At 39.0% G+C, this 15,880-nt stretch overlaps 2 protein-coding genes across 3 annotated transcripts; both read left to right on the top strand.

Annotated features, from left to right (window-relative positions):
* Positions 1-5,879: 5,879 nt before the first annotated feature.
* On the top strand, positions 5,880-11,356 carry spon2b (spondin 2b, extracellular matrix protein). Of its 2 annotated transcripts, XM_084132500.1 has the most exons (6): positions 5,880-6,222; positions 6,800-7,031; positions 8,089-8,312; positions 8,853-9,044; positions 9,433-9,616; positions 10,749-11,356. In XM_084132500.1, the coding sequence occupies exons 2-6, from the start codon at positions 6,809-6,811 to the stop codon at positions 10,925-10,927; spliced, it is 1,002 nt and encodes a 333-aa protein (XP_083988626.1). In that variant the 5' UTR covers positions 5,880-6,222; positions 6,800-6,808; the 3' UTR covers positions 10,928-11,356. The 2 variants fall into 2 exon arrangements, with proteins under 2 accessions (XP_083988626.1, XP_083988627.1); XM_084132501.1 differs by lacking the exon at positions 5,880-6,222 and having other exon boundaries at positions 6,706-7,031.
* A 345-nt stretch (positions 11,357-11,701) lies between these two features.
* On the top strand, positions 11,702-15,685 carry LOC311094554 (transmembrane emp24 domain-containing protein 11). The gene is made up of 5 exons (XM_084132588.1): positions 11,702-11,877; positions 14,631-14,722; positions 14,834-14,959; positions 15,049-15,195; positions 15,364-15,685. The coding sequence occupies exons 1-5, from the start codon at positions 11,730-11,732 to the stop codon at positions 15,511-15,513; spliced, it is 663 nt and encodes a 220-aa protein (XP_083988714.1). The 5' UTR covers positions 11,702-11,729; the 3' UTR covers positions 15,514-15,685.
* Positions 15,686-15,880: the final 195 nt, after the last annotated feature.

The raw sequence follows: 15,880 nt of genomic DNA, 5'->3' as shown, positions 1-15,880 counted from the left end.
ACACTCATTTACTGATTACCTACACCCAATGATCATGTGTAAAAACACAAATAGCTCATTTGGTTACACTTTAGAATAATGGTCCGTCATTAATAAGTAACTATGCAGGAAGTAATGCAGGACTAATGAGTAGTACTACATTAACACTTCAGCTACTACTATAAACTAATATAGAAACAAGCTTAACTTATCAGTAAGTAATATCAAATTTAGGAGATAGTTCCTTATTGTTACGGAATGAGACTCGGGCGACAGAGATAAATGCAAACTGGAAGTTTATTGACAACAACAGGGCTGGTGAATGGAAGCAGGTGAGTGGGAAGCAGGCGCCTTGACTGGCAGGTGACCAGGGCGGAGCCGGCAGCTCAGGCGGCCATGGCAGAGCAGGCCTTTCAGGCGTCCAGGGCGGAGACGGCCCTTCAGGCATCCAGGGCGGAGCCGGCAGCTCAGGGGACAAGGGCGGAGCCGACAGCTCAGGGGACCAGGGCGGAGCCGACAGCTCAGGGGACCAGGACGGAGCCGGCATTGAGGGTATATGCCCCCATAAAAAAAATTATTCTTGGGGAGCTTGATGGACTCTGGACTCTGGAGGAAGACGGAGACTGGAACCCCCACAGGACCCTGGAAGAGGGCAGAGACTGGAGTCACTTCAGGACTCGGGATGAGGATGGAGACTTGAGTTTCAGGCGTGGCAGCAGCCATCGTGGACGAGGGCATAGACAGTAAATAAACTGGACACAGCGACCCCATTGGATTCAACGGAGACAAGTGAAGTCAATTAGAAGCACTCACTTCCTGGGGGTCGAGCGTACTGCGCAGACTCAAACTGAGCTTGACGACGTAGATGTGACGTGAGCAACCCGTCTGTCTTCTAGTAGCTGTGCCAAGAGAAATCTGAATCATTCCCTTCCGAATCTTGCAGAGACGGAGAGTGTGAGTAGGAGGTGTCCATGAGCTTGGAGCAAGAGCAACTTTTGCTAAGTTTTCTGATTAATTATTTTGTCATTTTGCCTCCACGTCCCCCCGATTGCCAGCAAGCTTCTCCTCCTGTCTATACGGTAATCTCTCTACTGTGCGACAGAGAGTCGCGTGGTTATGACGCAATCGTTAGCCTATTTTTACAAAAACTGCTTCTACGGGGCCATAACGTAAGATACAAGATGGAGCCTTTTATACATTTTCGTGTTTCTTTAGAAATAAATAATGGACAAATGGAGTCTTTAAACGCCTCAGATGTGAAGTTATTCGCTGTCAAAGTGACGCCAAAATGAATGGGAGTCAATGGAATGCTAACAACAGGTGGGGGTCCGCTAATCAATGGCGGCGCCCGGGGAAGCTTCAATATTTTATGAAACCCTGCCCCCCTGGACGAGGGCTGAGGCACAGCGGCAGCCATCTTGGACAAGGGCTCAGACGCAGCGGCGGCCATCTTGGCAGAGGGCTCTGGAACGGCGGCGGCCATCTTGGGACGAGGCTCTGGAATGGCGATGGCCTTCTTGGGACAAGGCTCTGGAATGGTGCCGACAATCTTGGGATGAGGCTCTGGAAAGGTGGTCTCGGTGGGATGAGACTCTGGAAGGGTGGTCTCGGTGGGATGAGACTCTGGAAGGGTGGTCTCGGTGGGACGAGACTCTAGAAGGGTCAAGTCATGTTACCTTCATTTATATAGGGCTTTTAACAATATGGGCTGTTTCAAAGCAGCTTTACAGTGATAATAGGAAATTAAAGTAACAGAGATTGTTTTGGCTTTACAGCAGCTCTAGAATAAAGTTATTGTCCAGCTAAAGTTAGTTTTGATCGATTCACTTCCGTTGCAAAGATCATTAGTTATTAACTTAGGGGCCACTTACACAACACCGTTCTAACAGAAAACCCTTAACGCGCTCCAGCCCGGTTTTTTATCGCTTCCGAGTAGCCATATGAACCGGAACTATTTTGAGAATGTTTTATCTGTACAGAGGTAAAGGGAAGGAGAAGGGGGCCTTCACAGGGGAGAGACCAGTTGACACTTCAGGACTGCATTGTCATCGCATCCAGGCGCAGGTCCTTCATCAGATCTGGATACGGCCTGGATCCAGCGGACTGCAGTAAACCTTGGGATAAACAGAGAGACTATTATTAGCGTAGACTCCATTCTTCTTATGATGTAACGAGTACATCAGGATTTATGGGGAGTGTTCCCGGTTCTGGCTGACCTAATCTATGCAGCCTATCATTGAATTATATAAATTTATAATTTGTTATGTGTATGCTAGGTCAAAGAGATGTGTTTTTAGTCTAGATTTGACCTGACAGAGTGTGTCCGCTTTCCGGACAATGTTAGGAAGACTGTTCAGAGTTTTGGTGCTAAATAGGAAAAGGATCTACTGCCAGCAGTCGATTTTGATATTCTAGGTATTATCAACTGGCCGGAATTTTGAGATTGCAATAGACGTGAAGGACTATATTGCGTTAAGAGCTCACTCAAGTACTGCGGAGCTAAACCATTTAGTGCTTTGTAAGTAATCATTAAACATTATCAAAAATTAAAAAACATATAAAAAAATATAAAAAAATTACAACATTAAAAAATTTATACAATGTTTAATTGGGAGCCAATGCAGTGTTGATAGAACCGGGCTAATATGGTCATACTTCCTGGTTCTGGTAAGAACTCTAGCTGCGTTTTGGACCAGCTGTAGTTTATTTATTAAGTGTGCAGGGCAACCACTCTTAAGAGCATTACAATAATCTAGCCTTGATGTCATGAACGCATTAACTAATTGTTCCGCATTTGTCACTGAGAGCATATGACGTAATGTAGATCCATTTTCAAGATGGAAGAATGCGGTTTTACAGATACTAGAAACGTGACTTTCAAATGAAAGATTGGTATCAAAGTTTTTTGTCCAATAATTCGAATCTCTGTTTTTTCAGAAGTAAGTAGTAGGAAATTACTAGTCATCCAGTTTTTTATATCAGCTATGCATTCTGTTAATTTTGTGAATTGGTCAGTTTCATCAGGGTGTGAAGAAATATACAGCTGAGTATCATCAGCATAACAGTGCAAACTAATGCCATGCTTCCTAATGATATCTCCCAAGGGTAGCATGTACAGAGTGAACCACAATGGTTATAGTATTCCTCCTTCCCTTCCCTTTACCTCTGTACAGATAAAACGTTGTCGTTTTATCTGTACAGTCACCACATGGCTATGTGGACGCAATAAATAATTCTGTATTATAAATCCAAAGATGCAGGATCGCTGGAGACTTGGAGAACGCTGGAGACTTGGAGAACGCTGGAGACAGGGAAAATGCTGGAGACAGGGAGTATGCTGGAGACAGGGAGAACGCTGGAGAAGTCAGGGAGATCGTGGAAGGCAAGGTGAGTAGTCCTCTTTCCAACTAACGAGATGCATCACTAATTTTCTCAAGAGTTACTTAGTCACTATGCAGGATCTACTAGTGATCTGGACCATTATTTTAAAGTGAAAAACATATTTTTCACTCTAAAATAATGGTCCAAATCACTAGTAGTCCTTGAAGAGTGATTAGGTACTTGAGTAATTAGTGATACATTTTATGACCATGTTCTGAGTAAAAAAAGACAATCTTCAAGAACTACTAGTGATCTGGACCATTGTTTTAAAGGGTAACTAAACCCCTGTTCAGAGCCTGACTCCACCCACTGGCAATATTTGAAAAATGCTGGAAAAGTAGGCAGAGGGTGTGGTTAGCTGGTACCCTCTGACGTCAGAGGGAACCACAACTTTCAATAAGAAAATTCAACTGCAGTAGCCACCGTTCAACCTGAAGAGGGCAGCACTTTTTTACACCATATTTTGTAGAATTAAAACACTTTAAACACAAATGTCAAAAAAATTACTTGAATCAATGAACAGCATTAATAAAGCTCCAGTCTTACAGATCATTAACTTAAAAAAAAGTTGTTTTAGGGTTTAGTTACCCTTTAAAGTAAAAAACATCACTTTAAAATAATGGTCCAGATCACTAGTAGTTCCTGCATAGTGACTAGGTAACACTTGAATATTTAGTGATGCATTTTATAACCACGTTGAGAGTAAAAAAACACAATTGCTAACGTCTCAGACACATTAATGTTGATTACCTAATAAGGAACTATCTTAGTCCTAAATTCGATATTACTTACTGATTAGTTAAGCTTGTTTCCATATTAGTTAATAGTAGCTGAAGTGTTAATGTAGAACTACTAATTAGTCGTGCATTATTTCTTGCATAGTTACTTATTAATGATGGACCATTATTCTAAAGTGTTACCGCTAATTTGTTCACTTAGAAATTAGAGCTTGAGCACTATATATAGGCTTTAGGATGGATTTCTTGGTTTGGACAAAAATGGATCCAATTTTGGAGAAAGAGTTAGAGGAAGAGGAGTTAGAGTAAGAGGGGGATGAGGAAGATGACAAAGAGGATGAGGACGAGGAGTACGACAAGGAAGAGGACAGAGGAAAAAAATTACGAATGAGATCCGGGCCACTTTGGTTGACCATGTGGTGGCTGGGCAGAGGGTCCAGCCTAACTTACAATAAGCCGCTACACGGTAGCCAGTGTCATCCGGACATTTCGAAATGAAAACAGGTAAGTTAACCTACACTAAAACCTGCACTACAGAAACTTTGCATTGCATACTGAAAAGAACCTTGCATCCTAACCATTCACTTCATGTTTTTGCATAATTGCTAGACAACCCTGCATCAGACTAAGAAGACGGTTGTTCACAGCAGGGCAGGAACAACACAGAGTGAATATGGTCATAGCAAACAACCTTATTGACTGTTCTATGTGTGTTCATACTGTGTGTTCGTACTTTACAATGTTTTGTCTTGTCTGTTTCAGAGAGTCATGGAACTAAAAGCTACTGAAGAACATCATGATTTTATCTTTGTTGATGAGGTCGAATTAAACTCATTTGCCTAAAGTTGAAATTTCTGAACTTTTGTCGTGTGACTCCCATCGCTTGACACGCCTACATTCTGTCGCTCTTGTCGTCGGAAGTCGCCAGCTCTCCACTGAAAATGAGTGAGATCATGTCGCTTTGTCGCTGGGTGTCGCTGTCGGAATGAATGGGGCATTGCAACAGAATTACTGGATTAATGCCAAGGTTAAATACTGGTCACAAAGCATTACAACTGGTAAATTAAATCTTTGTTCACGTCAAAATAAAACACCTTAAGTAATAAATTAGTAGAATTTATCTATACACATATTTCTGCATTCATTGTCCTGTCTCACAATTACACTTGGTAAAGACATTAGGACTGAGTAAGACCTAAAACTTAAGTTTTTGCAAATGATGACCTAAATTTTGGCCTTTAAAGAGACTCTCATGTATTTATTACTTCCTTAAAGTTATTGTTAAATGAATCCATTTGTGTGGATTCAATCCAAGCTCATTTTAACACACTTTCTGACTCTCTCTGTAGTTTCTATTAATATTTCAGTTAGTCCATTGTGACCAAATGTGAGGCAACTCAAATAAACAATGAGGGATGGTTGACAGAAACTGACCCTAGATTGAGACAGACATAAAACACATGTCAAACACATTAGATGTCGCAATCCATTTGGGCCAAAGCCCAATTTACAGTACAACAGAGGAATATTAAAAACGCTTAAAGCAAGGTCTCAGAAATGAAACTGGTTTGCAAAAAAACATATCCAAACAGCTCTCAGCAAATTAAACGTCAAGAAACTGGAGAGAATTAGAGAAGGGTGAGGGGCAAAACGTGAGCATGTGGAAGCAATTACTGGCTGCAGGCAGGATCGGTTAGCTTTCGGCTTGCCGGGTGCCTCCAAGCTGCTGAGCCACCAGCCAAGTCTTTTTTCACAATCAAATAACCCCATGACTTCCTCCTCAGACTGTGAGTGTGAAACCCTCAGGAGCTTTATAATGCTGCTTTCTCTGTGCATCTCTGGTTGGGAGAGGAATAAATGTGTGAATCTTGATTCAAACAGTGACTCGTTTGCCAAGACCAAAGGGGAAATCCCAGATGGAGATGTAATGTAGAGTGTGGAGAGCTCGACACTACGCCTGGGAGGGGTCAGGAGGTTATTGATATTGTTAGACTGTGGGGACTGCTAGAAACGCATAAATAGCTGGAAGACACACAGTCATCTTGCAGTCTTCCTCTGAATGCCTGGGCGCAGGTGACCTCCATTAAACTCTTCTGCAGGAAACTCATCTGTCTCTGCAAACCCTGTAAGTGATTTATTTAACTTATGTTTTATTCATGCTGCATGATGTTGAATTGCTTCTGCCTAATTACGATAAATTTAAATCTTTTTCAGAGCATATGACTTTAAAGGTAGTATTTTATATGACAAATACACATTACTATATACATACTTAATGGATTCTATTTTAAATATGGTAATGTCTAAATGGTGCATGAAATTGGATAATCTGTGTAATAATAATAATATAAATTGTAACAATTATATTATAATTTATTTAAAAAAAAAATACAATATTGTATTGAGTATAACTTAACCAATTTCAACAAATCATGCAATTTAATTGCCAATACTGCTTTTTCTGAACATGCCATGTAACAGTGCCTGGAAACAGAGTGAATTCAGTTATCCTGACCTACATTCCTTCCTTCTTAGTCAGTGTATGACACAGTTATATCAAATCACTCACAGAGGCAGCTTATGTAAATGGCTTAATTCCCCTGTTTGTCACTAGCATGGAAGGAGTGGTTCAAAGCGGCCAAACCTGGTTGTGGTATGTATCCACATCTTTCGCATTATAAAATAGTTCATTGTTCCTTCAGAGAACCAGCATGGACATGACATCTCTGAAAGTGAACTGCTGGCTGCAGTGGCTTACCGTGACTCTGGCCCTGCTGAGTGGAGTCCCTGCAATGCCGGTCGACGTGGAACGCGAATGCACGGCGCCATCTACGGCCAAGTACAGACTGACGTTTACCGGCCAGTGGACTCAGACTGCCTTCCCCAAACACTACCCTCTGTACAGGCCGCCTGCTCAGTGGTCCCCCATCATTGGTGAGTGGCCTGCTCTTATATGTAACTTATAAGTAACCATTATTGCTTTCAAAATTTCTACATTTGTTGCCCCACTTTTTGGGTTGTAATGAGTGCAATGGCACACCCAAAGGTGGATTGACCTAGCAATTATGACTTTAACCAAAAAGTCAAACAAAGGTGATATACATTCTTAAAAATAACGGTTCTAAAAACAAGGGGTTCGCAGCGATTTCATTGAAGATCCCCAAAGAACCTTTCAGTGAACAGTTCTAAAAAGAACTAAGACTTTTTCTTCATGTAAAAAACATTTTAATGATCTAAAGAACCTCCACTATAAAGATTTAGTGCAATGGAAAGTTCCATGGATGTTAAAGGTTCCATGGAACCACAGATGCCAATAAAGAATCTCAATAAGAATTTCAGGGTTTTAGTAACTATTGAAAATTAGCCATGGTGCATATTGATGTAAGTATGGCTGCTCATTGATCATTATTAGATTATTAAATACTACAATTATTTATCAGTTTCTTATAGATTTATGTACAGTATCACAAAAGTATAAAAAAAAACTATAGCGTTTTTCAATTCTAGAATTTTGAAAAATAGATAACATTTGGTAACTCACCAACACATTAACACATTCTGTTGACCATAAATAACGTTGCACCTACATATCTACTAACTCATTGGAGTGTTAGTAGAGTATTAGTAGACTGGTAGGATTAGGGTTAGAATAAGTTGACATGTAGTTGCAAAGATACTTATAGTCAGTAGAATGTCTGCATCACAGGAGCATCACAATAAATAGCAGATATTAAGCAGAAATTATCTACTAACACTCTAATGAGAGTTAGTTGACATGACTTGCAAATGTACTTATATTCAATAGAATGTTCAAAAGGGACCATCAAAATAACATGTTACTGGTTACTCGCAATAGGGATGTTAAAAACAATCTGGATTGCACAAGATGTATTACCCCTAAAATTTGCCTGTAAAAAGTATTTTACAAAAAAAAAGTAAATTAAAGCTGAAGTTCACATCAAAAATTGTATCAATATTATTTTCATTCTAGGAGTAACTCACAGCTCAGACTATCACATATGGCAAAGGAACGAGTATGTCAGTAATGGGGTGAGAGAGTTCTCTGAGAGAGGAGAGGCTTGGACCCTGATAAAGGAAGTGGAGGCAGCTGGGGAACGGATCCAAAGCGTCTATAGCCTCTTCTCAGCACCAGGTGTGGTTGGAGGAACCGGCCAGGCAACCACAGAATTTGAGGTCTATGCAAGACACTCTTTAGTAAGTACACTGTGCATTGCAATATGCATTTTTATGCAAATCCACACCATTTGACATTAAAACGAATATTAAATCCAGTTGTTTTGCTAGCTTTAACCAGCCTACGCTGGTCCCCCAGCCTGGCCATGCTATATTGCTGGTCCTGTCAGCTGGTTTAGCTGGAACACCACTGTACCAACCAGATAAACCAGATACACACTAGTTTAACTAGGCAGGGAGACAGACTAAACCAGGTTAGACCACCTTAGGCTGTTTTAAGCTGTTGTTATAGCTGTTTTTTTTTGTTTTTTTTTTACCGCAGATGTTTTCAGTCCAAAGATGTGAAGACTTTCATACTGTGTCCAAAGCATTCTTTTGGAATTAGCTCTCTACATGCACATACTTCATTGGCCTCCCAGGCATTCCATATAAAATATTATAGAGAAAATTGTAAATAATAAAACTTTCCAAATGAAAACAAGCCAGTGGCAGTTCATACAGGCTAATGAGCAAGCTAAAAACACAGAGCAACCGAACACTAATGGTCTTCTTGTTTTTCAGCTGTCCTTCATTGTCCGCATTGTGCCAAGTCCTGACTGGTTTGTTGGAATAGACAGTCTGAACTTGTGTGAGGGCGATCACTGGAAAGGAAACATAAGCCTAGATCTTTACCCCTACGATGCTGGCACAGACAGTGGTTTTACCTTTTCCTCACCAAACTTTGAGACCATTCCTCAAGACAAGGTCACTCAGGTAATGTCTAAAAGAAGATAACCCTAGAATATTTTTAGATTTTCCATAAAAAAAAACAGCATGGTTTGTTGGTCTTGTTTGGTTTAGGTTTATATTTGTATCTTGTTTGGTTTAGGCCGCTCTTCCAACCTGGCCAACTGAAAAGTATCCAAAATCTTTCAGCCAACAGACCAACTTGACCAGGCTTGGAGAAAAGCTGAGACCAGAACATTTTAGGCTGGTTTTAGATATGTTTTTGCAGCAGGGTTAACTGCTTTTAGCTGGTTAAGTTGGTCTGCCAGTAACCAACAAACCAGGGCGCCTGCTAGACCACCTATAACCACCTTTATTCAGCAGGGATGCAAGTCTTGTTATGGATCTTGTTACAGATGTGTCTTCTCATCAACAGATAACCTCATCATTTCCAAGCCACCCTGCAAACTCCTTCTACTATCCCAGACTGAAGAATCTTCCCCCAATAGCCAAAGTCTCCCTAACTAAGATCAAGAACAACCAGATCTTCAGCTTACCCATTCAGCCAACTCAGTCTAATCAGATTCCAAGCGGGAATGAAATAGGCGGATCTCTCATAAGTAAGCATTGGGAATTGTTTATAAAATTAATGTGTTCTAATGCTCTGAAAGTCTTCTCATACAGGACATATTTATGCAAAAAGCTGAGTTAATATACAGTACTTGTGTTTGAGTCTTATATGCATGTATTCCATTTTCGAGGAAACACTACAAATCTGTAGAGAGAACTTGTGGTTATTGAATCATGGGCTGTAGAAAGGTTTATCCATCCCCATGGTAACCAACACAACAAACGGCAAACAAGATAATGGAGGCCAACCATTTTAAAAGTTTTCTGCCACTCAGCACTCAGGAAGTGTTTGTCATGGAAGTGAAATGTGTGCTATTATTCCATCCTTCTGTTTTCCTACTCGTACAAAAGTCCCAGTCTGTGATACATATCAACCTTTTACAAGGTCAGGATTTCTGGAAAGCATCATTGAATCTGGAGATCTCAGTTTAGTCAAACAATTGACTACAACATTTAAAGATTTTTCTTTTGTTTTCCAAAATTAATTAAAATCTCAGATTAAATCAAGACTGGAAAAAACCCTCAGAGGTTAAGTTAAGATTGGGAAAAAAAACTCAGGGGTAAAGTTATCATAAAGTTAGCACAAAATTGATTTTAAGTTGTTAGGCAACTTTCCATTTACAGTACTTACTCTTCTACCTAAATAATATGTCTGCTTATAAATGAAATTCTATCTATATTTAATTGTTTTAATTAGAAGATAAATCTCTTTTATGCTCAGCCAACACACTCGAAAGGCAGTTTGTAACTATTTTACCTTTTGGCAAACTGAAGACGAATTGATATAAATTCAAACAATCTCATCCTTCATGCTTAGTTTTTTTCTAAAATCTGTATGTTTTTGTATGACTCAAATCATACGAATTCATTATTCACTATCAACTGTTTTCTCACATGTTTTGGTTGCTTAGCCTTATTAAAAGGAATAGTGCACCCAAAATTTAAAGTTTTATCAGTCAATTTTGAGGGTGCTTTTATTATGATTTGATTTTATGAACTATAATTTTCAATATTATGTAAACTATTCTTTTAACAAGTACAACAATCCCCCCCCCCCCCCCCCCCCCCCCAGTTCTTCTAAAGTTACGGTACTATAATTAATGTCTCTTTTTCCCCCTTCAGATACCCCTCTGGACTGTGAGGTGTCTGTCTGGTCACCTTGGGGTCTTTGTAAGGGTCAGTGTGGTGAGAAAGGGGTAAAACACAGAACTCGCTATATTCACATGCATCCCGCAAACAACGGGGCTGTCTGTCCACTTCTAGAGGAAAAGAAGCTCTGTATCCCTGACAACTGTGTGTGAATATAAAGAGGACATGATGAGGACCTGGTTCAAACTGGTTAACAGCTTTAAAATGTTTTGAGACTTTCTGTGAGGCTATGGTGTAGTGGGTGAGTTAACAAGCTTAAACAATGGTAATGAAACAGACTAGACCACAAATCCCAAGTAAGTTATGAGGAACTGCAGATGTCACCAGCAAAAAGACTTTTTTCAATATTTGCCCTAATAGCAGGAGTTTATAGACTGAATTTTCACACACTGTCCTCATGCACTGTTCATTGAGTCTGATGCTCTCTGGTGGAAGAAACTCAACAGTGACATTATCAAGCTCAATAGTTGAGATAAGAATCATTGTAAAAATATGTTGCATCAATGGATGATATCTGTACATTAATTGCAAAACTGTATATAAAATTGTAAATACAATACAATAAAATCACATTTCCTCTAAAGTTATCATGTTTGTGTGGGAAAAAAAATTATGTATTTTTCTAAGTATGAAAATTACTGCACTATAAATTGTCCAAGTATTGGACATGTAGTTCTTAGGTGGACTTTCGTGTCTGAAATTGGTGTCTGAAATACTGTCTTCAAACAATTACTATCTATTAGACTTTTAATCTTAATGAAGCAAGGCAGGTAATAGACTATTTATCAACATATTTAGGTTTCTCACTGGTCTTATCATTACTTTTACCTTGTGTAAACATGAGTCTACAAACATCAGCTGCAGATTTCACACACTAAACCTGCTGTGCACATAAAACTTTACTATTTTCCTTGGCTAGCAGTTAATGTTACTTCTAGCTTCCCTACCTTAAAAATGAATGGTTTTACTGCAGTGAATGTTAGGCTGACAGGCCTGCTGCTAGCCAGTTTTGTCATTTTGGCTCCGGCAATGTATTTTGATTTAGGGGAACAGGAGGAAAAGTGTCTCATTGAGGAGATTCCAGAGGACACACTTGTGACAGGTCAGTGAAGATTCAATATATACATTAAAGAGCAATTTGATATTCTGTTTTAAAATTAATTATACTTTTAATAAATGTAGAACATTTATTGTTGACCTCATGATTTTAGTCTTTTTTGCGTTACTCTGTATGCATATTTAGGCTGTATGGATACCCTGTTATTAAGACAAGTTATTGTTTATGTTGCAAACATCAAGACAAATTCTGGATGCAAATATCTGCATGTAACTGACTGGAATGTATTTAATCTGTAAAAAGTTACATCTGGTCTTTTCTTATCTAGACAACAACAGCACACAGGCCAGAGACAATTTAGGGGCTTATAGACTGATACAAACACAGTATTATTATTTTATTTTTTTTCATTTAAAAATGTCCCAAATTTATTATCATAATTAATTAAATAAAAATGCTTTACAATGGCATCTGATATTAAACAGAGACTGGAATATAATGGTTGTGAAATCTTCAGACCTTTGTCACATTCAACTACATACAGTAACATTGAGGCCTGCATAATAATTTCCTAAAAGTGTCCCTATTATGAATTTTCATTTCCATGTAATGCAGCTGTTTGTGAATGTACTTGAATACTTAACTCGATGTCCTTGAACAACATCTAATTTGACCAGCCCTCAAACACTAGTAGTATCTGAGGCCTGGAAGAGTTTGGTTTGTGTAGTTGACATGTTGAGAAGACACTTTTCTGCACTGTGAAAGCAAATCCACTTTGATGCACTTACAAAGGAAGAGGACTGTGCTCGAATTGGCACAGTAAAACCAACGCCATTGTTACAGTTTGTTTCACAGTGTATCAAGTGCTGAGGAAGATCCAGAGCTGAAATTCAGATATGATAATGACCGTTTCATTTCCGACACATGCTGTAAGTGATCGACGACCAATCACAACAGACTGGGCCATTTGACCAATTACAGCAGAGTAGGCTCCCGGACAGGAGGGTTTTAGAGAGACCGTATTCTTCATTGAATCGTTTCAGACACTGTGGGAAAAGAGTTGATGCTGCAATGCATATTATGTGTTTTTTTTTACCTTGGATGAATGTAAACCTATTGTAGGAGACTTCCAAAACAAAGTTAAGAACCTTCAAAATAGCTTAATAGGGGCACTTTATTATTCCTCAATATTATAGTGATATTTTTACAGTCGGCCCACCCAATCGGCCCAATGACGGTTTCTAGTAGGGCGGGTGAAGGATAACAGTGTGTTCGCAGTCCAATTTTTAAATAACTCTTTCATTCTGTTACCAGTGTAGCCAATGTGCCGGCCGTTCTTTTTTACGCAGATCCCACAGTTACAAAATCGCCAGTTCGATCGTTAGTCAGAGGTTATGGCTAATGCTATTTAATAGGCCGCCCCTGCTTGCCATTATTTAAATAACATTTCTGTTTAGCCCCCTACAATCGCCTACATATATATATATATATATATATATATATATATATATATATATATATATATATATATATATATATATATATAACAACTTAGTTAAAGCTCAAACAATAACCAGAGGTTAGGCAGGTATTATAAAATAATGCCACCCCAATGCTTGCGATTATTTCAATAGTATTTTTATCTAGCCCCCTATATACCTATATGCGACTGCATAACAACTTTACTAAAGTCTATCAGTTAGTTAGAAATCTAGAATCTCACCTGATGTGCCCATCTAACCTGAGCTCTAGTATGTACTTAACCCTGGACGCAGATTTGCGGTAACAATGGATGCAACGTAATCTAGAGTTACTATTTTAAGAGTAAGTCAGAATAAATTCAAATGTAACAATTTATTATAGTCAATTAAATGTATCATGCCAATTACATCAATTCATTTCAAGTCAAGTCAAGTAAAAGGGCGACAGTAGCAAGGAACTAAAACACAGAATAGAGAAAAAAAAAACCTTGGGAGAAACCAGGCTCAGTCGGGGCAGTTCTCCTCTGGCCAACGAACGAGCAGTGCATGATTATGATCCAGGCAGCATTACAGGTCAGATCAGAACATTCAGAATATTATCCACTTCAATCTGGTTGAAGGTCGGAGTCATCACGGTTTGTTGAGGATCAGTGCCGATGACTGTCGTGTCGATGAGGCCTTCACAGGGGAGAGTCTAGTTGACACAATCTCTGCTGACACTTCAGGGATGCGTTGTGGTCGTGTCTAGGCAACCACAAAGATAATTCAAAGATAGTTAATAATTCAAAGATAAAGGCGATTCAAAGATAATCAATATAAAACACCAAATGCTCTGAAATAAAAAGATACACCTGACCTCAAAAAAATACATATGGAGTGTCTGGAGGATGTGGAGAAACGAGATGGGGGAAGGGTAGGAGATGCAGATTAAGGCAATACTGAGGTCAGGTGTGATCGACTTGATTGCATCTCAAATGAGGATGCTAATGTTTAAGAGAGAGTTCAAATGTTAATTTCCAGAAAAGTCCTTTGTTTTTTCAGAGAGTAGCCCTAAGCCGGGTGTCTTGGCTCCAGTCCTACATGCCCCTATACTGCTATTGATGTTAGTATAATAAATGACACATATACAATATGTGGCATTATATTAACTCCTTATTCCATCAAGATTTGAAAAATTTATTTAGAATTTAGCTTTGTGGGTCATGGATTGCCCCCTGTATGAAAAGTATATAGAAAGTAGCTACATTAGTCCTAGTGGACAGTAAAAATGTTTTAATAAGGCCGACAGTATCACTGACTATTGGTTTCTCCCTTCAGGTATCTTTTTGCTTGAGCACTGGGATGAAAATAAGAAGGGCAATACTCCACATCTTGGTTTGACAGTGACTGTGAGAGACCCTAACCATGAGGTACTGTGAGGCATTCAACTCTTTATGTACTCATGAAATAACTGAAAATGACACAAACTGTTAACTATTACCACCTGGAAAAATTCTTCTGACTCACTCTGTCATGTGCAGGTGGTCTTGTTAAAACGCTTTGGGAGATATGGAAAATTCACCTTTAAATCCCATGCTTCGGGTCAACATTTCGTGTGCATGCAATCCAACTCCACCAGGTTCTCCGTGTTCGCCGGTGATCGTCTGGTGAGTTGTGTGATGCTGTGGCCTCACATGTTGAATTTGACCTGATTAAAATGTCTCCTAGGGGCTTTTACTTTTCTCTTTATGCACAGAAAGTCCATTTAGATGTCCAGATGGGCGAGCACACAATTGATCCTAATGCTGCTGAGGCAAAGGACACTATGAAAGCAATGGAATACAACCTGCAACATCTCATTGACCAGATGCATTACATTAGCAGACAGCAACATTTCCAAAGGGTAAGCAGACACAGGCAGTAGGATGGCCTGACAACAAAATGTTACCATATTAATTGCTTGCCAGAATCGGAATGAGGACCAGACCGAGTGTCAACTGTCCACGTTTTCCAAGGTGTACTTACTCTCAGTGATTATATGCAATATGTATGTTTATTTTACTGCAACCAGGAACGTGAGGAGAAGTTTCGCCAAATGAGCGAGGAAACAAATGGAAACGTTTTGTGGTGGGCCATTATTCAGACATCAATCCTCCTCTCTGTTGGAATCTGGCAAATGAAAAACCTCAAAGACTTTCTCATCAAAAAGAAGTTGGTTTAGCTGTATGAAATGACTAACTGTATGTTCAGATAATTCTACATTGTTTAAAGTATTCTGATATGTAGAAGTCCAAATGATCTCATTTGAGAGTAAACAATCATTTACTCTGCAAAGAGAATATTTCATGACTGTACTGAATTTAATAAATGCATAGGCTATAAAGCTACTTATTAAATACATTTTTTTATCTTTGTGTTTTATTTCACTCGAGATGTTCAACTAAAAATATTTATTTTTATAAATTCATCAACAAACTTTTAATATGGTAACTACTATGTTTCCACCATATTTTTAGGTCCCTTAATTAGACAATTACTACTACAGTAAAATCACCTTTAATCAGAAATAAAAATACAATAGCAGACAT

This window comes from Abramis brama, assembly GCF_963993115.1.
Source record: "Abramis brama genome assembly, chromosome: 13".
Classification (NCBI taxonomy): domain Eukaryota; kingdom Metazoa; phylum Chordata; class Actinopteri; order Cypriniformes; family Leuciscidae; genus Abramis; species Abramis brama.
Note: the sequence above shows the minus strand (reverse complement) of the source record. Positions and strands in the feature narration are given on the sequence as shown.

Excerpts from the sequence above, each read along its gene's own strand:
- spon2b (XM_084132500.1), top strand. The coding sequence starts at position 6,809 with ATGGACATGACATCTCTGAAAGTGAACTGCTGGCTGCAGTGGCTTACC. Across the intron at positions 9,045-9,432 it reads CTCAAGACAAGGTCACTCAG|ATAACCTCATCATTTCCAAG; the intron begins GTAATGTCTAAA and ends TCTCATCAACAG. Across the intron at positions 9,617-10,748 it reads AATAGGCGGATCTCTCATAA|ATACCCCTCTGGACTGTGAG; the intron begins GTAAGCATTGGG and ends TTCCCCCTTCAG.
- LOC311094554 (XM_084132588.1), top strand. The coding sequence starts at position 11,730 with ATGAATGGTTTTACTGCAGTGAATGTTAGGCTGACAGGCCTGCTGCTA. Across the intron at positions 11,878-14,630 it reads AGAGGACACACTTGTGACAG|GTATCTTTTTGCTTGAGCAC; the intron begins GTCAGTGAAGAT and ends TTCTCCCTTCAG. Across the intron at positions 14,723-14,833 it reads TGAGAGACCCTAACCATGAG|GTGGTCTTGTTAAAACGCTT; the intron begins GTACTGTGAGGC and ends TGTCATGTGCAG.